General features: G+C 40.9%; 1 protein-coding gene across 2 annotated transcripts in view; it reads left to right on the forward strand.

The window, feature by feature from the left end:
* The first annotated feature begins 1546 nt into the window (after positions 1–1546).
* The window catches only part of prex1 (phosphatidylinositol-3,4,5-trisphosphate-dependent Rac exchange factor 1), a 105949-nt gene continuing 83826 nt past the window's right edge, over positions 1547–23669 (forward strand). The window contains exons 1-2 of one of the 2 annotated variants that reach the window (XM_035942932.2): positions 1547–1565; positions 1987–2545. In XM_035942932.2, coding sequence (XP_035798825.2) covers positions 2399–2545 — 147 coding nt within the window. In that variant the 5' untranslated portion in view covers positions 1547–1565; positions 1987–2398. Of the gene's footprint in view, positions 1566–1986; positions 2546–23669 lie in introns of those variants that run through there. The other variant, XM_055012797.1, reaches the window with a different exon arrangement.

A 23669-nucleotide genomic window follows, 5' to 3' on the forward strand; every position in this document is an offset into this window, starting at 1 on the left:
ACTATACAGTTAGAGGGTTTCTAATTCTGATTTTGTACTGGAGGCAGTTGACCAACAGTGCAGTCTGGTGGATACAGGTACAGCTGTATCCACCAGAGGGCGCCTTTCTCCTAAATTTGACGACTAGCTACATATGGGACAGTACTAAACACAAATAGGGGCCTAAATTTAAATAACTAACTCAATATGTACAGTATTTGAGATATGTTGCATGACTGAAAGTTTAAATAAATTATTCTGGAGACTCTTGTTGAATTTGTCAGAAAACGTACACTACCATTCAAAAGTTTGCGGTCATTTAGAAATGTCCATATTTTTGAAAGAAAAGTACTTTTTTCAGTGAAGATAACATTAAATGAATCAGAAATACAGCCTAGACATTGTTAATGTGGTAAATGACTATTCTAGCTGGAAACAGCTGATTTTTAATAGAATATCTACATAGGGGTACAGAGGAACATTTCCAGCAACCATCACTCCTGTGTTCTAATGCTACATTATGTTAGCTAATGGTGTTGAAAGGCTAATTGATGATTAGAAAACCCTTGTGCAGTTATGTTAGCCCATGAACAGAAGTGTGAGTTTTCATGGAAAACATGAAATTGTATGGATGACCCCAAATTTTTGAACAGTAGTGTAAGCATCTGTCTTTTTGACAAATCTTGCAACACACAACGGAAGTAAGTACACTCCTGTGCATTATCATTTGAATGTGAAATGACTGATGATTACTTCAATAAGTGCATTACTTCTAGCACTACATCATCACACCCCCTTCACTGTGCATCACTGTAAGGACTACGCATACACTGTGGTAGTCCTGGTCAGTTCATGCCAAATACACTGGACTCCTTCTGAGCTGAACAAATTTGTTTTGGTCTCATCTGATCAAAGAATATGCTTCCAATATTCAGTAGGCTTCCTTTTGTGACCTATAACAAAGTTGAATTTTGCTGGCTTTGTACCAAATAGCAAACAATGGTGTTTCTGCTTGATCACCGTCCACAGAGGTTGATGCTTAGTGATTATATGAACTGTCTTTCTCATTGTCTGAGCGTCACAGAAACTCTAATTTCCACTGATGACCCTGGTGCCGAGTCTAAAGCACTTGTTCAAATGTAAATAGTGAACTTAGTGGTGTCATTTTAGGACCACTGCAGCTCTGATTAGTGGTACAATGGCTTCTTCTGTACCTCCTGCTGCAGCTGGGTTTCCTCTGGTTTTTAGTCGCTCACTGATATTCCTGTGTCCTTTTCCATGTTTGTGAAGTCTCACAAACAGATTATTCGGCCTCTCTGTAAATTCGTTTGTGTGGAGCCCTGATGTAGACATGGAGACAAACTCAGCCCACAGGTCCAAAGTTGGGCAAAGTTCTGGCATTCACATGTCACTTTATAACCATGTCCATGTAATTAGGCTAATTGGAGATCCAGCTGTAAGCAGTTCAGTTCCAGTGATTACAGCTGTATTCATCTTGTTGCTCTGAGTTTCTACTTTGGAGCCCGTATTTTCAATATAGAAGAGTTTATAAGGAGAAATACGGAACATAATGCAGTTATTATGAGGTGATTCTAATTCTATAAATTTTGTACATGTACAATGCAGGGGGACAACTTAACCTTCTTCCTTAATAGTTCCCACTTTAGTCTGTGTGTTAGAATTACTACACAGATGTGTAAATGAATGGTAATTTAAAATGATTTCTAGATCTTGCTAAGTTGTTTTGATGATAAAGTAAAATACTCGACTGTTCAATTTCAGATACCTGTGACTTGAATGTTAAGTGCCTTTGTAGCTCTGTAAGTTGTAATGTGTAAATGATAAACTGAGGCATAATATTGTTGAAATTGCACTTGCTTGTCTTAAGAAATGTCAGGTTGTTCATAATGTTTTGCAAAAAGATTGTTCATTAGGTGTGAACATTTTCAGGATGTACTTTTTTGCACGAAAGCAAAGGGAAATATTTGGAATTGTCTTTATTTATAGGTTATTATGCTGTGATTCTACTGGTTCGGCCCACTTGAGATCAAACTGATGGACAGGAATGAGTTTGGCACCCCTGCTTTCTAATAAACTGCATGTTAGTGCCGCGCACCACGGAGGTGGATGTGTGTCCTGCAGCGGGTCCCTCCTCCTGCCTGCTGCCGCCGCCTCTGCGCTCTGACCCGGCCTCCTGTTGCCTCCTCTCAGCTGGAGCCTGGAGCTGCCTTCACCGCCTCTCCGCGCCTCGTTCGCTACTTTTGCTCAACTTTACTTCCAACCTTGTGTCGCTCCGAGCATCACCGCTGCCGAGGCTTTTTGGGGGAAAACTTGCAGCTGCAAAATGGACTGAGGCAGCAGAGTGTGGATACTTTGGAAAAGACGCGTATTTGGCCATCGAGCGAAGGGTTGAAGTAACATGATGGAGGAGGACGACGGGCACCAGGAGAACGGGATCCACGCCGCCAGGGACTCGGACCGACAACAACGGCTCAGGCTTTGTGTTTTAAATGAAATAGTCAACACCGAGAGGGATTATGTTCGGACGTTGCTTTTCCTCCAGTCGGTGAGTTTGACATTGCCTCTCCTTTACGGGCACAACGTTCTAGCCAAACTCCAGTCATAAATCTATCAATTCAAGGGGTCCTGTTATTCCGACCTTCATGCTTGTTATATGAGGGAACTGATGGTATTTAATCAAATGGCAAACCTCGCTTTTTAATTCGGCAAACATTTAGCACGATGAGTGGCAGACATTTAAAGGAGAAATCAACTTAATACTTTCCCCTGATGTAGCGGACGCGCTTGATGTGAAGATAGAACACAGCGGTTTGTAGACGGAGTTTGGCGTGACTTTGTGTCCACGCGGAGGGCTGGTTTACTTCTCTAACCTTTAATTCCACCGTATTATGTTACTGAAGCGTCACATGTACAGTTTTTGTTCACACAGAATTAATGGCATCCCACTCCTGAACGGCTCAGACCTGCTGTTATCAATGAAAATCTTCTCATAAATGTCAGAACAGAAACATTATTTTGATAATCAACATGAGTAATTAAATTCTTCACTTTATTTAACTCTGCTTTCTTTCCTCCTCTATGACTGAATGTCTTTGGACTAAACAAAGTCATGTTGGGTTTTGGGAAGCACTGATTGACATTAATCCCAGTTTTCTGAGATTACAATGAAGACAGTCGTTAGGAGCAGCCCTGATGTCAGAAACATATTTCTATTCATGCATGAGGTTTATTCCCACCTCTCCATTGTGTGTTAAAGAGAATCAAAGGACTGGTTGCTCAGTTCATGTAGGACTTGCAAATAAATATTTATCAACACCAGCACGCCTCCCTTCTTCAGACACAAATAAGAAACCATTTCAGCACAGTTAATTATTCCCTCATTGTGCATGAGCTGCCTGATGAATGAGCGTCCTGGTAATTTTACACGCTCCTTTCAGGCCCCAGCACAGTGCCAGTGTAGATGGCTCCCACCTGCTGGGGACTATTCACTCTGTCACTTCCTCTTGTCAGTTTCTGTTGTCCTTTTCCTCCCTTCATCCTCCCTTGTCATCTCTGCTGCTTGTACAGTGCAGGTGGCTCCTGCATTGTACAAGCAGCAAAACTAAAAAGATTGTATTCAACTTTACAGAAGGAACTTTTTGCAAAAAGTTTAATGTAAAAATGTATCTCCTATGCATTTCCTATTTCAGTGACAGATGTATTGCACAGATATTGACCAGATTGTCAAAAGTGTTTAAGGAGGTTATCCTTCACACTGTCATTTCATCGGCACCCCAGGTTCTTCCTCATCTGACCCACAGAAAACCTCCCTGGAAATAGTCTGATTCTTGGAGCACTTACAACCCCATCTTCATTCCAAATCTGGACCATATACAACACCTAACCCTTGTTCTAAACCTGCACTGTTTAAAGCCTTAGGGTTAACTTATTATGCACAATGCAGGAACACAAAAATACAGAAAGGCATATTCAGGACCATCCAATTTAAAACATTTCTCCTTGATTTTTTGTTTGAAGCCAAAGCAGCTGGTGTGAGGTGTAGGTCATAGGACGAGCTTGCCTCCAACTTCACTACATTTATTGTGACAGCTCGAATGCAACTTCATTATAATAACACTTTGTGGCTCACAAAATGCCCTCGATTGTTGCCCCTTCCACAGGAAGGTCAGAGGTCAGCTATAAAAGCTGGCAGGAATCCAGGCTGTCTTGTTTCTTGCTTAGGCACCCTGCACACTTTGCAGACAAGCACCGATTCTTATCATTTTTACTTGCCAGTAAAAGGCTGCCAGTTTCTAATGCACATTCTGATGATTATGTGCAGTTTCCCATTTCCACATGTGATAAATGTTTGCTTAGCATGGCCATGGTTCCCTCTTCCCCCTCTGCTGTCACGTGCTAAGGAACTTCCTCAAAGCCCCTGAAATAATTCTGTTTATCTGTACAGGCGACTCACTGTAGCACAGTGTCACAAAGATGTAAGAAATCATCTTTCAGTCAGTGATGCAACTCAGGATTACACCTAAACTACTGTCCAAAAGTTTGGGGTCACCCAGGCAATTTCATGTTTTCCATGAAAACTCGCAAATTTATTCATGTACTAACATAATTGCACAAGGGTTTTCTAATCATCAATTAGCCTTTCAACACCATTAGCTAACACAATGTAGCATTAGAACACAGGAGTGATGGTTGCTGGAAATGTTCCTCTGTACCCCTATGGAGATATTCAATTAAAAATCAGCTGTTTCCAGCTAGAATAGTAATTTACCACATAATCAATGTCTAGATTTTATTTCTGATTAATTTAATGTTATCTTTATTGGAAAAAAAAATGCTTTTTTTTCAAAAATATGGACATTTCTAAATGACCCCAAACTTTTGAACGGTATTGCACTTTATATAACTTCAATATGATCGTTCCAGCCAAAGCCTGAACTCGCTGAATGGTTTTAAATGTCATGCTTCTGTTTATTAGAAGCATCCTTTAGCATGTGAGGGACAGTCGCTGTGGCACTGCTTCCTCTCTCACTTACACAACGGTCAGTCAGGGGTTATCATCTGGTGTGAAACCGACCAGGACGTCCTCCCCCAGACCCATGCAGTTCCGCTGTCGTGATAATCACGAAACCCCAAAGATTAATCAGAGAAGTCTGTGAGCTTATGGACCTCTGAAAACTGGCATTGTTCCTCACCGTGCTCCTCCTCATCACCACATGAACTGGCACCTTTGGCTTTCAACTGTACAGTATGTGACCACAATCATTACATGTGACAACTTGTAAAGGGATTATGTTTGACCAAAAAACTACAACGACTTAAGAGAATTAGTTTTATTAGAATTAGAATTAAGGACTTTAGATCCTGAACTGAAGAAGGATGAAGTTGTCTAGCAAATTTAATAATGCTACTTCCACTTGAATGGACTTTTAGATCAACTAAAAAAGAATTCTGAGTTTAAATTATACACAATATTAAATTAATTCAAAATTCTCTTGAATGACTATTTACAGTGCATGCTCTTCATGTCAAATAGTGTAAAGATTTAGCTCCGATTCTCCCAATCAGTAGAAGTCAATAAGGTATTTATTTGATAACTACTCTAAAAAATGCATTATTCTTTTTAGTATGAGAAAGGAAACCCCAGCTATGTACACTGTATTGACTTGTGTGTGTTATCTTGTTGATTTCTTTAGGCTAGAACACATGCATATCATTGCCCTCATTAGTCTTCACATATGGGCGCATACAGTACTGTGTAAACAAACATGTTGCTCCTCTCTACAAACATACCCTATATGTGACAGTGAATCTCCATCTATGTTGTGTTCTGGCGTTGAGACTTACATCGCTGAAGGAATTCACGGACATTTAAGATAAACGGAGGAACTTGTCCCCAGCAGCTCTGCCAGTCCTTTCCAAATCCCCCCAAAGTTCAGTGTCTGGGTTCCAGCCGAGCCTGCCCCTCTTCCCTCTGTGGGAGCCCAGGCTTTGTCACCATGCAGCTCAGTGTGGTGTTGATAAGGGAAGTCTGGCTGTGGGAGCTCAGAACATATGGTTTCAGTAGAGATAGAATGGTTGAGGTTGGGGGTGAAGAGGATGTGAAGAGGCTAAAGCGATGATGGTTAGAGTGTAGGATCGTATCGTCTTCCAAGCATTTGATGATATATCGCTTTTTCAGGGAGGTTCTGGGAGCGGTGTGATAATAAGCGATGCTTATTCTCAGCCTTCCTCATCTCCCAGATAATGTCTCCATTTCCTAGAACACATTGTGACCACTAACTTAGAATCTGTGGTATTTTGATGTGTTTGCGTTGTGGTTTAAATGCACATGGAGGCAGGAATAGAGATAACGTGTGAGGTGTTTTCCCCAGTCATGACAGGTGAACTGTAACTGAAAACACAACATTGCATATGTTGTTTCAGAATTGCGTGGTGAACAGTAGTCACGGTCACATTGAAGAAATTGCAATGTGAAATTCACTTTTTCATGTTTTAACTTCATTTGTTTTTTAATACAAAAGAAAACCCACACGTTGTCATTTTCCATGTCTAATGTACAAGAGAAGTCTGTCTCAGTGAAGGGTTCTTGGATAGTTTTTTAAACTTTATTTACAAGGTACAGAATCTGTTGACATGCAGGCTCTTTATGTGCACAGCAAGATTAAGGAGCAACAGGAATGCTGTCTGCAGTGTCCTGCAACATTACTAATTTATTTGATAATTTCACTCAGCACCACACACACTAATTTGGATGCCTTTGCCAGTGTTACAGCGTATCAGAAAGGTTCCAAATGGCTTTTTAAAATTTTTTATTTTTGATGCTCTACACTACAGAATCACCTCAGTCATACTACAATGATCAATTCCATCCATCCATTATCTATACATCGCTTAATCCTCATTAGGGTTGTAGGGGGCTAGAGTCTATCCCAGCTGACTGAGGGTGAAGGCAGGAGACACCTGGACAGGTCACCAGTCTGTCCCAGGGCTACACATAGAGACAAACAATCACACTCACATTCACACCTACGGACAATTTAGAATCATCATTTAACCTCAGTATGTTTTTGGACTGTGAGAAAAGCTGGAGTACCCAGAGAAAACCCACACATGCGCAGGGAGAACATGCAAACTCCATGCAGAAAGATCCCAGGAAGGCAGGGATCCCTACAAACCGGGGCTCTTCTAGCTGCAAGGCTAAAGTTCTAACCACCGAGCCACTGTGCAGCCCGTGATCCATTCCTTCCTAATAAAATTATTCAAATCATCAGGTGAATAATCGCTGTTAATCAAAAATATCACATTGTCAATTTTTTCTAATGCGACAGCCCTGGTCTGTAGTGTAAAAGCAGTCTCATCGGCCAATGGCGCTCTCAGTCGGCGTGGTCTATCAAGCTTTGAATAACACTAAATTGCGACTGAAACATCCTCTGCTGTCAGTCTCATTGTGGGTTTCACATCCTGTCCATGGTAGAAATTGAACAGTAGCTGATTGACCCCTCACCACCAACCACCTCATCACTATCTGTTCCCTTGCTATTGATTTATTTTCCACCTCCCTTGGTGCTCCCACACAACCCTCCGGATTTCAAACCTCTGTGTAGCACCACTTTTAAATCGCAATGATTGCAATGACACACAAAGGAGATGGTTATCCGGCTTGGGCGTCTCAGCCATTCTCCATGTCACTCATCTCCTTGTAATTACCAGCAATCCAATGTGCTGCAGGGAAGCATGTCGGGATGGTGGGAGGGCAGGAGGTGAGATGGGGGTAAGGGGTGTGAAAAAAGGGATAAGAGGATTCATTTTGCTTTGCGTTATCATTGCAAACTCTAAATCTATTAACTCTCAGAGCAGACTGTAAGCAGTCTCATTTAAAAAAGATGGTCTCTTTTCAATTCCACATGTGCTGTGATTGCTACTCCCTTTAGGTCTTTGTTGCCACATATTCCCTTGTTTGTGTCTGAATCGATCATTTCTGTAGAATTATGGGGATTTTCTACAGGGCAGTGCTTTGTTGGTTTCATCCAGGCAGCTGGATTTTCCCTGACATGATGCACCAAAATGAAGGCTTAGCAATATGGTTAGTGGTGTCATACCTGGTAGACTTGAGGGATTTTCCTTCAAAACCATAAAAATGGTTGTTTGCCAGTTCTTTTTTTTTTGGACCAACTCACCCATGTCGTGGTGTCCAGTAAAGACAGCAGTGGAAATGTGTAGCCTGTAAGTTACTATGCTTTTCGGCTTCCTTCTTAATTCTGAGAAGTGACACAGAAAGAGTAGGGTGACCAGGAAGGTCTGGTCAGTGCTGTGGGATGATAGGAAACATCTGGAAGTCCTGCCTTCTTTGACCCTTGTTTCGGGCCACAGACAGGAGAGATTGCTCCTCAATGCATTTTTGTGTGGATACATGAACTTCTGCACCTCTTTTGCATCTTTGGCTGTCAGTGACTTCTCTATACGTTCGCTTGCAGACAACGCTGTGTAAGCAAACAAAAATTGCACACAAACACAAGCTGACTGGTGCCCAGGAGGACAGACATGCAGGAAGCCAGCACTGAGCTTCCTCTACAAGCTTGAGCCTGTTCTGCCTCTTTCCTTTCTGTTTTTATTTTTTCTCCGCTCCATCTCTCTGGCCCTCCCCACTCGGTGGGAAAGACCAGCGTCGAATTTCTCTGGGCCAAGGCATATAAATAGCTGAAGATTGTACCTCTCATCTTGTGCACAGCGCTGGTGGTTTCAGTTCACTGCAGCCTCAACCGTTCTGAAGTCATACACACATAACATATACGGCAGCGGTGACGGGAGGTAACAGTCTGTGGGGTCTAAACAGCAGCTAGAGCAGCTACTGTGGCAGACTCCTGGGGCTGTGTGAGTTTTTTTTTATTATTACTCAGATTTAAACTCTCTCCTGCTTCACACAAATGGAACACAGAGTCTCATCATGCAGCTTGTAACAGGTTAATCAAACCTTCAAATGCTGAAGGCATCGAAATGAATCAAAAGAGGTGAAACTCAATATTTTGGCTAAAATACATCCCTTAATGAATCATACTAGATTTTATCTTCTTTTTCCTGTAGGTTTTAATTTTTGTGTTGATTGCAGTTCATGTACCTGAACCAGATCAGAGCATAAACTGCTGACTTGCCTTTAGTTAATGTTTGAAGGTGCCACTGTGCCACTGTGCAGCCTTCCATCTCACTCCAGACTGTTGGTACCTTGCAGTGCAGGTACTGTGCCAGGCTAACTCATCACACTGCAACGGGGCTAAATGTCAGTTTCCAAATTAATCTGTGTGCTTTTTTTTTTAAGTCATGTGTGTTGATAAGCCATTTCTTTGAGGCATAAGACTGCAGCAGGAATTTTAAGAATTCAAGTCAACAAGTCTAAACCACTGTAACACCCAGAAGCACAAGCAGAACTTCCCTCAGCCAGAGATGTTTGCAGATTCATACAGCCGTGAATTAGACTAGGACTGATCCAATTTGACATTACCAGTTGTTGGTGAAATTGGTCAAATTTAGTGTTAAATGAATCAAACTTTTTTTTGAGTTTTTTTTTTAGTCTGTTTGGCAGTTAAAGAGGTGAACATATTCAGGAGTGGGTCCTGTGGAAAAAATCAGAAGTCTGCAACGTTGTATCAGTTTACAGATCTCCTTTTTGTCAAATATGGGATTAGACAATGTCAAGAATGCAGGCAAGAGAGACTTTTCTGACGCACTGATTGGGACGCTGCTCTGTATTTGACAGGAGCCAACAGTGAAACTATGTATGTGAAAAGCCCCGTGAAGCGCTTTGCAACAGGCTGATACAAGATACAGTGAGTGGCTTGGCCTGAATTATAACAAGGCAACATGAGATCGCTAATGTCCCCGTGGAGATCATGACCTGGACAAAGTTGGGAAAGTGCTTTTTCAGGGAGGTTCTGGGAGCGGTACCTGCAGCAGTGAATGGGGAGGATGAATGGATGTCTGCAGTATGACTCGGCACAGGCTCTCCCAAGAGGGTTTCCTATTTGGTTTAGGAACTGAGGCCGCAGACTTTACAATGTTTGTTTGCTTTCTCAAATACAACCAGATGTGGAACTTTTTTCAGGGGTTAAAAGTCATTTGCCCAATAGAGTGATGCTGGACTACTAACCAACCATAGAACAACATTGCACAAATCTCACTAAAGGATACAGAATATGGCAAACATGTTTGATAAAGCTGGGATTAAATTGCAAACCAAGCCCCATATCACACAAACCACAGATCTGACTCAGGGGCTTTGCAATCCATACAGCATAAGATACTCTATCTTTAGAACCCATATTTAGATCCTTACACTGCTGAAGTCTTGGTGGATCAGGGTGGGTCAGATTAAATGGTCTGTGTAGCAAACCCCAGCCAGACAATGGTGAAGCGTACTGATGTTTCACAAAGCCTGTATTTATGTTCAGCCGTCAGCCTTATTTTGACCACAAATTCACCTTTCTGTCCCTCACTCCTTTCTTCAGGAAACATCGTAAGAGTTTGTTACCATTCCAGCTAGGTGCTTATAAATTTAGACACATCCTTTGCATCGGACAGCAACAGCATGTAACCGTTTTCCTTCCATGCTTACGTGAATTTTCGGACTTTCTGGAAGCGTCTCCCTCATGCCAACAAACCACTTCTTAGATAAACACTTCCGTATCATCCGTAAAAACCTGTAATGTTAAAAATACCTCATCAAAATAAAAGCATGGAGGGAATGGTTATTTTAACACAAGCTAAACAAAGGCTTGATGACCTGATCAACAGACCTTTATAAGAGTAATTTACAGTCTATAGGTTATCCACCCAGGAACAAAGGCACAAACAAGGGGTGTCACACACATCATACCTCTAAGTAGGTCTTGTATTGCTTATTATTCAGTGCTGCAGAAGTAGCTCTGTAAATGTATTTTAAAGACTATACAAACACATACGTTCATAGGTGAAACATTTGCATACTTAGGGTTTCAGGCTTGGGTCTGCTAATGTCAGCACATTCCCACTGCTTCTGACAGACTGTATGCAGTGTGTCTTAAGATCAGCTGTGCAGTGCTTTTGAAGGTGGGCTTAGTGAAGGATGCAGAGGTTGTGGGAAGAAAAATGAAAGACTCCTGTCACATTTTTTCCTCACTGTGGGCTCATTTTTCAATGCAAAATAATGTCTTGCACCTTGTATTGAAACAGCATAGCTGTGACTTGAAGTAGAGAGAACTCTGAAATGTCTTCAGTGCAGTAGAACAAAGGCATAATGCCATAAATCCTAAAAAAGAAAAACAATGTAAGACATTTTTCCAAGCATCCACAAGTGTTACCAATACTGGGGTAATAATTTTGGCTCCACATACTTTACACATACATATTTTATTGCTTACACTTAAAATTGTTCCCATTCTTGTCTCCTATCTCCTCTTTCTATACACAGCCTGCAGTTCAGCCCAGTTCAGCCATAAAGTCTCAGACTTTTTTGTTGCATGACTCTTGGTCACAGCTCGTCACTACTGACTTGTCAGCTATGACAACGATTGCATGTTTTTTGCTATTCTTTTTTTTTTTTAAGTTATTTTTTTGGCCTTTATGATATAGAACAGTGGAGAGAGAGACAGACAATATTGGTAAAAGACTGGGGTAATGACATGCAGTAAATGGGCTGTTTATGGGTCACACACTCAGCCAGCTGAGCTATCTGGGCAACTGTGTAAAGCTGTTCTGATGAAACTGTGATTTTAGGGTTAGCTTCGGTTATGTTTTCTATTTAGTTAATGTGTCACCGATAAGTAGCTCAACGTTGAAAATCCAACGATTCTTTGTGTTTTCACCATTTCTAGTTCTGATAAATGTTGTAGCGGTATATTTTTGAAGAAGCATGTCTTTCAAGCCCGCTGGTGAGTTTTGGGTTTGACGGTTAACTGTTCTAGCTGATGGCCACACCGATAACCAGAGAGTTAAAAACAAGGAAGACTTACGCTGTAACTTTCTTGACTTTAAACATTAGTTTCAGATACACAAGTTCATTTACCAAGCAATTTTTGGAGATTTTTGGCTGTCATTTAACCCAGAGAAGCTCCTCACTCTGCTATTTAACAGTTCCTGACAGCTGCTGACAAATTCTAGGGTCTGGTTGCTAAGGGGCCTTTCTTGGCATTTGTTCGTTGTGATGACATTTTTGCCAGCTAACATGGCATCATTAAAGGCTTGAGTCATACATGTTTGAGCTGTTGCTATGCATTTTTTTCCTCACATGCTGACAGGGTGACTTTTAGGAAATGGTGCTACATTGTGACATGATGAGTTACCACAGCCGTCTTTCTGTGCTTTTGCTTCCAGCTGTGATGTACAAGATAAGTGGCTGAAAAAGGAAAAAATAGACAGATTCCTTGTGTTAATATGCACTCTACAGTTCATAAGTTTGGGGTCATTTAGAAATGTTCTTATTTTTGAAAGAAAAGCTTTTTTTTTTCAATGAAGATAGCATTAAATGAATCAGAAATACAGTCTAGACATTGTTAATGTGGTAAATGACTATTCTAGCAGGAAACAGATGATTTTTAATGGAATATCTACATAGGAGTACAGAGGAACATTTCCAGCAACCATCACCCCTGTATTCTAATGCTACATTGTGGTAGTTAATTGTGTTGAAAGGCTAATTGATGATTGGCCATGTGACCCCAAACTTTTGAACGGTAGTGTATATTTTAGAGGAGTCTGGTCTGTTTTTATTATATAATTACATGTGATTCATAGTAAATTCAACTCGTTATTATATCTCTGCTGTTCTTTTTTCTACTACTCAAGAATTTTGTTAGTGGATGTGATCTTGGAAACTAACTAACTGAAACTAACTAACACAGTTACTGGGTGCATTACTGGCTGCCAAAATGAGAAATTGAGACAGAATATAGGTCAGTTGCATCAGTGTTTTCAAAGCCAGAAGAAGACTTTTTTTTCCCAGACAGAAAGGGCTTTAACTAGCTGCTGTCTGTCCATTAAATGTGGTTGTCTATCAGGTTTGTAAATACTGTTTGAGTCTGAAACAGCTGAGGATCTCTATGATCTTCTTCCCTTTTTGCCCAATGACCATTATTGTGCAGTGTAAGGCACTAATTTGTTTCTCTGCCACCAATTCATCCTTTTCATCCTCCCCATATGCGCAGACTATTTATGTCTGCTGTCTAATTGAATGTCAGGTGTGGCATTCTTAGTCTGATTATGCCAAATATATGTATGAAATAATCAGCTGCACTACATGTTTTGCAGTAGCTGCTGTTAGCTCTGTTGGACGCTTCACAAGTCTGATGGCTCACTCAGCACAAGGCTCACCCCACTCTGATCCAGTCTGTGATCACTCCGTTTGTCAGCACCAAAACACATGCGTCCAAACGTCCAGATGGCCTCTGCAATCTGGTCCACGATGTTATCTGCAGATCACCACATGTCACTCCACAATAGGAAAGCCACTCAGAGCAAACCTGTGCCGAATGTTCCCTGTGAACACAATGTGTCATTGAAGCAGTGTAAAGTATAAATAGAGCTAAAGTTACACTGTTACAGATGTACATATATGGATTGCTGGTTGTAACATTCAGTGTAACAAATATAAAGATACTTCTGTTTCCATTATGTATTGCCATTATTGCAGTAGGTGAGAACAAGTGTTGTGTACTTCTGTCTTTTGTTCCTACATACAAATGACAGAATTGAGAGTGAGGCTATAATTGCATTCCAAGCTGTTGAGAAGCTCCTCAACAGCTTGAAAAAGTGAAGATATCATATAGACCAGGGGTGTCAAAGTCATTTTAGTTCAGGAGCCACATTCAGCCCAATTTGATCTCAAGTGGGCCGGACCAGTCAAATCAGAGCATAGTAACCTATAAATAACCACAGCTCCAAATGTTTCCTTTGTTTTAGTGCAAACATGTTCACATTTAAGGAATTATGTTTTTAAAAACATTATGAATAACCTGAAATTTCTTTAAAAAAGTACATTTCAACAACATTATGCCTCAGTTTATCATTTATACATTACAACTTCCAGATCACAGAGTATCTACAAAGAAACAAAGCATTTAGTCTCAGGTATCTGGAACTAAATGATATAGTATTTTACTTAATGATCAAAATGACAAAAGTGAAACAAAAAAGACAAAAAACACCAAAATAAGACAAAATATTACAAAAATGAGATGCAAAATGGAAAAAATGAAACAAACGACATAAAACAAAAGACAAAAAATTTGACAAAGTTACAAAAAATGGACACAAATGAGACAAAAAATGCCAAAAAAAAGACAAAAATACAAGCGAAACAAAAAGGAAACCCAAAACAGCAAATACGGCAATACACAAAATGACCAAATAAAGACGAAGAACAAGTGAAACAAAAAAGGAAACACAAAGTGATAAAAACATGAAACAAATGACAAAAGTCAGACAAAAACGACAAAACGCAACAATAACAAGACAAAATATTACAAAAATGAGACAAAACGACAAAAGAACAATGAGCAATCTAATATTTTACTTCTTGATCAACACAACTTGTTATGGTTTAGAAATTATTTTGAATTTATAGTTTTACAAATTTACAATTTGCAATTAATGTCTTCTCAGTAATTTGTACACTTTACAAAGTCGTCCAGCGGGCCGGATTTGACCCTCTGGCAGGCCACTTTTGGCCCGCGGGCTGCGTCTTTGACACCCCTGGTATAGACTATTTACATCACATGCAGTCACTGAGAAAGTAAATACATATCGTGAAAATGACTGAACGATGAGGTTTGCTTGTTTGATGCCACCTTAAACAGGTCAGAAATTTTAATGGTTAACCTCAAGGTGCAGTGAAGGTCTTTGAAAATAGAGTTTTAGTGGCCTAACAAAGCTTGCTAATGGGTGCTGTTGAAACATTGTAGTTCTTATTCATTATGCGTGTCATCCATTCACTAAACAAGCAGAGCTGATGTCTCTGGTTCAGTGCTGTCCGTCTGTCCTCTCTTATCCCTTGTCCTGTTCAGTTTCTACCCATGTGAGCAGCTCAAAGTGCTCTGAAGTTTAAAGTCCTTCAAAGCGGAAGTGAGCGAGATGGAGAGAAAAAAAACTGGACTAGGCTCAAAGAGGACTTTATGTTTTGGTGACTGGCTCTGCCAAAAAAAGGTTTCTCTTGGACGACAGCAAGGGACTGGTTGGAGGGTGAAGGGGGAGCTGATGGACTTTTGGAGGGTTGGGGAGAGATGTAAATTACAGCTTCAGAGGGAAAGAAGGCTGCTAAGGTTTGCTGGGGTCCCTCATTGTGACAACGCCATGGGCCATTCTCTGGCTCTGCTGCGCTCCGGCCACAAAGAGGGGATTTCTTCGTTTATTTATTCAATTTCATGCAGTATTGACCCCAAAATGGGCCCATTCCCCCTCCAAAACTGCCCTGTCTCCCTTTGTGGCTGGTCTCCCTAATCCTCTTTCCAAAAAGAGGGACCTTTAATGGATGCACTGTTTTTAGCTTGTTGTTTTCTCTTGGATGATGAGCAGTAAAGAGTTTGAGGCTGGTGACCTGAGAACTCGCATAGAAATGTCCTGGATTGTGGATCTGTGATTCAGTTTGAGGGCTGTTTCAGTAGGTGTGGGAACTGCAGCGAATTGAAAAGGGGCTCTCAGGGCCCACTGGAAAAACCTTGACAAGTGTTAGAGCTTGTTCTTGATATACAGGGTCTCTGTGAGATATCTGAACTGAGTGAGATAGCCCAGTGGTGCTGCTGAATGCTGATGGAGCCCTGGACAAACAGAACAATGGCCCAGTTTTGTTTCTATTAGCACAGTCTTTACTCTTATTTTGGCGAAGGTGCTAGGATGGGAAGAGTTTACTTTGAAATAAATCATCAAGGTTGATATTGATAGATTAAAGTAATGATGTGGCTAGGATGGGGCAGTGTGATTGGTCCACTAATAGCAATGCTAATGCAATTAACACACTGCTCTTTAGGATTAGTTCCACCAAAGAAACACATCTGACATACACCGTTACCGTTCAAAAGTTTGGGGTCACCTAGACAATTTCATGACTTCCATGAAAACTCACACTTTTATTCACGTGCTAACAAAACTGCACAACTTATCAATTAGTCTTTCAACATGATTAGCTAACACAGTGTAGCATTAGAACACAGGAGTGATGGTTGCTGGAAATGTTCCTCTGTACCTCTATGTAGATATTTCATTAAAAATCAGCCGTTTCCAGCTAGAATAGTCATTTACCACATTAACAATGTCTACACTGGATTTCTGATTAATTTAATGTCGTTTTCATTAAAAAAAAAAGGCTTTTCTTTCAAAAATAAGGACATTTGTAAGTGACCCAAAACTTTTGAATGGTAGTATATGTTAACATTACACTGCCTTCCTATTTACAAAATGTCACATTCAGTTTGCAACAGGAAGATATCCCATCCAATCAATATCACATCTTAGTAATTCTGTTGTATTTGATATTATTACCAAATGTATCTAGTAGTATACTAAAGCCGACATGCCGTGTCACTTACCATATATGCCAGTGTTTATTTGGAATCTTATTATGATATTTTTGTCCTGGAGGTTAATAGACAAATATCTGTTAACCTGCAAAGTGAGAAATACTCTCACTCTACACTAACCTTAATTATTTGCACTTTTTTACACCTATTTGTCTATGCAGATTATTATGAAGACAGTCGATATGCTGTGCGATCATATTCTCAATGACATCCATCTTCCCATCAGTCAGTTTTTAGTATGGATAACTTTGCTGAAGGTTAAAAGGTGGCATTGGTGACCTCGAGTGACCGTGAGGAGAATATCCCCTGCTAGTGGCAGCTCCAACAGTGTGTTACTGAATGTCTGACTTACTTCATGTTGCAACTTGACCCAGTTTGACAATTATGGTATTTCCTCGGTTATTTTCCTGTTTGCTTCTGCTTTTGTAATTATGAGTGTTTAGAGTTTATCCGTGTTAAAAAATTATTTAAAGAAAAAAGCATTTTTTTTTCAATGAAGATAACATTAAATGAATCAGAAATACAGTCTAGACATTGTTAATGTGGTAAATGACTGTTCTAGCTGGAAACGACTGTTACCTGAACAAATAACAGAAAAATATATTTAAAAACTTACTGGGAATTTGGCTATCAAAAATGCAGTTTATGTAAGCACCAAGAGAAGCAACTACTGTAAAATACTGACACTGGTTGACAGGAGGATTCTGGAAATCTTTACCTTGATGATCATTGGTTGCCTTAGTTTCTGCATAAAAGCTGAATAAAATCCTGACTGACTTATAAAACTGAGAGGCTATCTAGGTGAAGGGGGGGCGTTTTATGTCACGCCACTTGCTTTTACCCACAAAACACAATAAAAGTGAATTATCACCATACGGGACCTTTAACGTTAGGTCATGGTACATAGTTCGATTAGTGGCAGGTAGAAAGCTTTGCTCAGAAACAGACGTGAAGGCAGCAGGAATCTTACTCGCTGTTCAGTGGAGCGAACACTGAGGCCAGCCAGCATATGGTCCATCTGTATCTTCAAACCTTACTGTCTGGCCCCTCTTCGCTCTGATAAACCTCAGCATTTAACAGCCCCCCAACCTTCGTTGACTCTTTAGCTGTTGGACATATGTGATAATGCCTTCTGCTTCATATGACGCAAGAGCAGCTATTGATGTTTAACAATGATTGTAGTGTCTGGAAGATGGTGATGGCTGCTGGGTTGGATGTGGAATGATTTTTCAACCTGCCACGTACTATGATGGGTTGTATTTATTGTGTAAATAAGTCGTGTTGCTTTGCATTAATGTTTGTTACTTTTATTCCGTAGTAATAAAACACAGACAACATCAGGGTATGGCTGTTGTTTTACACAGTTGTGGGTAAAGTCACATTTTCAGTCATTCCAAGTATTTCGAGCACGGTGTGATTTATTTGTTTGCTACAGTTTGGTTTGCCAGCACAAAACTCAGCCAGACTTTACTTAGAACACAGCTGAGGTAGTGGCCAGTCAAACATGTCATATACTTCCTTTTCACAAAAGCCACACATCCTGTCCAGAAAGGACATCTGCTGCTTTTGTGTCGAGAGGCACTGCCTCATTCTGCCGACTGTTTATTTCCCTTCCCTGCTGAGTTGAACCGCTGCCTATCTGCTTAAGAAACAAAATTCTTGTCATTTGATGTCTATAAAGCATTGATTTTTATTCTTTGACTGCTCCGTTTACACTTCCAGTTTGCATGCCACACAAACAGAGACATACGTGGGCAAAATCAACTAGATTTTCTTTTTGGTCCTTAAAGACGATTCTTGAAACATCTGCTGTTTCTATGTGAGAATTTCAGTTGCTTTTTACTAAACTCTGTGGATTTCACTGACCCGGATGACTGAGAATCTGTACAAATTTCTTCTGTTGCAGTCTGTTTTTTTTTTTTTTTAAACTCGCCTTCAGTTTTTCTTGCACACAAACTGTTGCAATGGAAAGGACACTGACTCAGCTTGGTGGGATCATCCGACCTTGCCTCAGCCTGCTCACGTGCCGTCTCAACAAGTCGCATATTTTATTGGTTTTATGTATCACAGGAGGGAGAGTGATGTCTGCCTTTGCACGAGAATCTCCTGTGGATAGAAAGTGTGGGTAGATTGTGCAACTGTGTACCATTTTTGCTTTTTTTGTGTAGCATTTAGACCAGTCATTCCAGGCTGTCACAACAATACATATAAATGCAAAATGTACACTTTTGAGTCCTCCTGGGAAGGACTATCCATTTTTCTCTGGACCTGAGCACAGTTTTCTGAACATCCTAAACTTACCAAACTCTCAGGCTTCGTATCCTGTAAAGGCCTGTTGTTGGTTCAAGTGTGAGTACACCTGTGTGAGGGCAGAGGAAGGGGTGTTGGTGATGAAAATGGTGAGATCAGTATGTCTAAGGCCAGAACTATAATAAATAGCTAATTTAAACACTGAAGTGTAAATACAACTGTCATAACTCACTGTAGTGGCTTTAAAGGTTGGTTTGAAGAGACCAAGCAAAGAGGTTTTAGGTTACATTTTGCAAATACCTGCTTATTGCAGCCAGGATTTTATAATGTCCGTCTGTAGGTACTTCTACTGTGAATGGATTAGAGATTTTAAGGACCAACAAAGAGAAAATCATTTATATGTAATTATTGACCAAAAGAAAATCCTGAAACATGCTGCAATGCTTGCATAACTGCAGTGCAGACTGTCAAAGGCCTGACTGCCAAGATAATGAAAAAAGTGTGTAGACCAGTGTCACTGAAAGTTAGATGGCTTTATGTTTTCAGTGTCTGTCTAATTAGAAGTGTAAAATGAGAGGTTATAGTTGGTGTAAAGGGGAGCTAAATTGATTTTATTGATTATGTACTTTCCTTACATCCCTTCAGCTGATAATACACTGTTCAAAAAAATTAAAGGAACACTTTGAAAACACATCGTATTTCAATGCGGGGAAAAAACAAACTGGACATTTACATTGATATGGACTGGATAATGTGTTTGGAATGAAAAGATGCCACATTGTTTGATGGAAATGAAAATGATCAACCCACAGGAGGGCTAAATTCAAGACACCCCAAAACTCAAAGTGAAGAACTGATGTGGCAGGCTGGTCCATCTTTCTGAAATTCCTTGGCAGCAACTCAAAATGGTACTCAATAGTTTGTATGGTCTCCATGTGCTTGTATGCAGCCTGACGATGTCGGGACAAGCTCTGAATGAGACAACGGATGGTGTCCTGAGGTATCTCCTCCCAGAACTGGACCAGGGCATCACTGAGCTCCTGGACAGTCTGAGGAGCAACCTGGTGGTGTCGGATGGACTGAAACATAATGTTCCAAAGGTGTTCTATTGGATTCAGGTCAGGCGAGCGTGGGGGCCAGTTGATGGTATCAATTCTTTCATCCTCCAGGAACTGCATGAATTCTCTTACCACATAAGGCCGGGCATTGTTGTGCACCAGAAGGAACCTAGGACCACTGCACCAGTGTAGGGTCTGACAATGGGTCCAAGGATTTCATTACGACACCTTATGGCAGTCAGAGTGCCATTGTCCAGCCTGTAGAAGTCTGTGCATGCCTCCATGGACTTGCCTCCCCAGACCATCACTGACTCATCACCAAACTGGTCATGCTGAACAATGTTACAGGCAGCATAACTTTCTCCACAGCTTCTCCAGACCCTTCCATGTCTGTCACATGTGCTGAGGGTGAACCTGCTCTCATCTGTGAAAAGCACAGAGCACCAACGATGGACCTGCCAATTCCTGTGTTCTGTGGCAAATGCCAACCAGCTCCACGGTGCCGGTCGGACGTCGGGTCCTCAGACCACCCTCATTACATCTCTTTCTGATTGTTTGGTCAGAGACACTCACACCAGTGGTCTGCTGGACGTCATTTTCTAGAGCTACTGCAGTGCTCATCCAGTTCCTCCTTGCACAAAGGAGCAGATACCTGTACTGCTGATGGGTTGAGGACTTTCTACGGTCCTGTCAAGCTCTCCTAGACTAACTGCCTGTCTCCTGGAACGTCCTTCATGCTCTTGAGACTGTGCTGGGAGACACAGCAAACCTTCTGGCAATGGCATGCATTGATGTGCCATCCTGGAGGAGTTGGACTGCCTGTACAACCTCTGTAGGGTCCAGGTATCACCTCATGCTACCAGCAGTGACACTGACCCTAGCCAAATGCAAAACTAGTGAAAAACAGAAAACATTAGGAGGGAAAAAATGTCAGTGGCCTTCACCTGTAAACTCATTCCTGTTTTGGGGGTTGTCTCATTGTTACCCCTCTAGTGCACCTGTTGTTAATTTCATGAACACCAAGCAGCTGAAACTGACTAAAAACCATCTCTTTTACTTACTTGACCAGAGCAGTATCCCACATGTTTGACTGACTTGATGCAATACTTAGATTAAAAAGTGTTCCTTTAATTTTTTTGAGCAGTGTATAATGTATTATGGAGCACTGCACGCTTGGTGTTTTTGGTATGACTTTCAGCTGCTTCCTTTGTGGACAATGTTGTACTTTCCTGGGTTTACCATACTGAAATGTCAGAAGTATGATACTGCATTAGTGTTGTACTTGGCAGCTACTTTGTGGTCTATGAGGGAGTTCCATGATATTGCCTCCTGTGGGATTGCATCATGAGCAGTTTCCCCGAACAGCCCATCACCGCTGTGGCAAGAGACCGTCATGTGCAATATCCTTGTTTTGCTCCGTCCTGCAGCTGAGCCTGTCTGAGCCACAGAGGGTAGTCGTGAAGCATGTTACACTCGTGTTGGGGAGATATACAGTGCTTAACAAATTTATTAGACCACCACCCAGTGTAAGGTCTTTGCCACTACTATCCTAGATTAACAGTATTGCTGATTACAAAATATTTTTTCTTTTTGTAATGGTTTATCGATCAGTGTGTGCATGCTCTTTTTTTAAATTAAAAATTATATCTTTAATGCTAAAATATAATTATTGTTATGTATAAATTTTCAAATTTACTGTTTTACAAAAAGCAGAAAAAATGGTAAAGCACATTATTGTTTTTTGTTAGAGATGCCAAATTACAGTTATTTGCTTGCATTCTTGAACAGAAACATTTATTTTAGTGTTTGTATGTTATTCTTGATTAATTTCTGACTTCTCAGAGAATTCCAGTGTGCTGGCTCAAATTTAGGTATAAAAATGTGAATGCAATTTGAAATTCCTCACTCCTTGTCAAAATGATGAAGCACAGGGAACTCACTGAGAAAGACAGAGTCTGAATTAAACCACTTCATGATGCTGGATGGTCTTTGAGACAAATAGGTCAAGACATAAAGTGTTCTCACACTGTGGTCAAGTACACCTTGGACTCGATTGCAGAGACTGGTACTTACAAAATGCGCGAAGGAAGAGGCTGAAAACAAAAGCTTTGGAGGCCAAGTCAACACCTCAAACTGGTTGTTGTGCTGCTCAAACCATTCCTGAACCATTTTTGCTTTGTGGCACGGCACATTATCCTGCTGAAAGAGACCACAGCCATCAGGGAATACTGCTTCCATGACAGGGTGTACATGCTCTGCAACAATGCTTAAGTAGGTGGTATATGTCAAAGTAACATCCACATGGATGGCAGGACCCAAGGTTTCCCAGCAGAACATTGCCCAAAGCATCACACTGCCTCCACCGGCTTGCCTTCTTCCCATAGTACATCCTGGTGCCTTGTGTTACCCAGATAAGCGATGCACGTGCACCCGACTATCCACGTGCTATAAAAGAAAACATGATTCATTAGACGAGGCCACCTTCTTCCATTGCCCCGTGGTCCAGTTCTGATGCTTGTGTGTCCATTGTTGGCGTTTGGGTGGTGCACAGGGGTCAGCATGGGCACCCTGACTGATCTGCAGCTATGCAGCCCCATATACAGCAAACTGTGATGCTCTGTGTATTCTGACACCTTTCTATCAGAACCAGCTTTAACTTCTTCAGTGAAGTGAGCAACAGTAACTCGTCTGTTGGATCGGACCACACAGGCCAGTCTTCACTCTCCATGTGCATCAATGAGCCTTGGCCGCCCATGACCCTGTCGCCGGTTCACCACTGTTCCTTCCTTGGACCACTTTTGATAGATACTGACCACTGCAGACCAGAAACACCCCACAAGAGCTGCAGTTTTGGAGATGCTCTGACCCAGTCGTTTAGCTATCACAATCTGACTCTTGTCAAACTCGCTCAAATCCATACGTGCCCATTTTTGCTGCTTCTAACACATCAGCTTTGAGGACAAAATGTTCACTTGCTGCCTAATACATCCAATCCACTACACCTGATCTGTGTGTATATATATATATATATATGTATGTATGTATGTATATATATATGTACATATATATATATATATATATATATATATATATATATATATATATATATATATATATTTATATAGGGTTAGCTTTTGATGAAGTGCTGAAAATGGACAGAAAAGATAACCTGAGATGGAGCTGCCAAAGTAAATCATTCGCCACATCCTTCTGCCTCTCAGCATGATGATGAAGCAGTAATTAGCTTCCATTGGGTAGAGTCACACTGTTTGTCATGACTACTATGTTTTTCATCATAGACTTTTCCAATAACAAGTGGCTTAGCTGTGAAAAGGATGGGGCTTTCAATATCCACATCTTAATTTATGTCTTAATCTCAGTGTGTGTGTGTGTGTGTGCATAAGGCTCTGAGGTATTGTCTTCTCCACACAAATGATGCATGGCTTATAATATGGTGGGGGTTACTTGAGGGTGCAATCGTATCTGCTTCTCTTCTTTTTCTCTAAGACAATTCCAACATGCTAAGAATTACACAGCGTTTGCCAGAGTTGGTGATCTGTCTTGCGCTAAAATGCAGATTTAGACTGTAGAGAGTCAAAACAAAACATGTTCCAGTTAAAGTAACTTCTGCAAAGCCAGGCTGACTTGTCAGTTCTCTTGGCCAGTGGTTCCCTTCTCTGGTGGCCATTACTGTAAATGACTTTAGAAATAGCTGAATACGAAAACCAGCCCAGACTGCAGTTTGTCCAGCTTTGATGCTTGACTTTCCAAACACAATGATCTGCTTTCCATCACATGTCAACATCTTTCCAGTTAGACTCAT

The sequence above is a fragment of the Amphiprion ocellaris genome, chromosome 8 (assembly GCF_022539595.1).
Source record: "Amphiprion ocellaris isolate individual 3 ecotype Okinawa chromosome 8, ASM2253959v1, whole genome shotgun sequence".
In the NCBI taxonomy this organism is placed as follows: Eukaryota; Metazoa; Chordata; class Actinopteri; family Pomacentridae; genus Amphiprion; species Amphiprion ocellaris.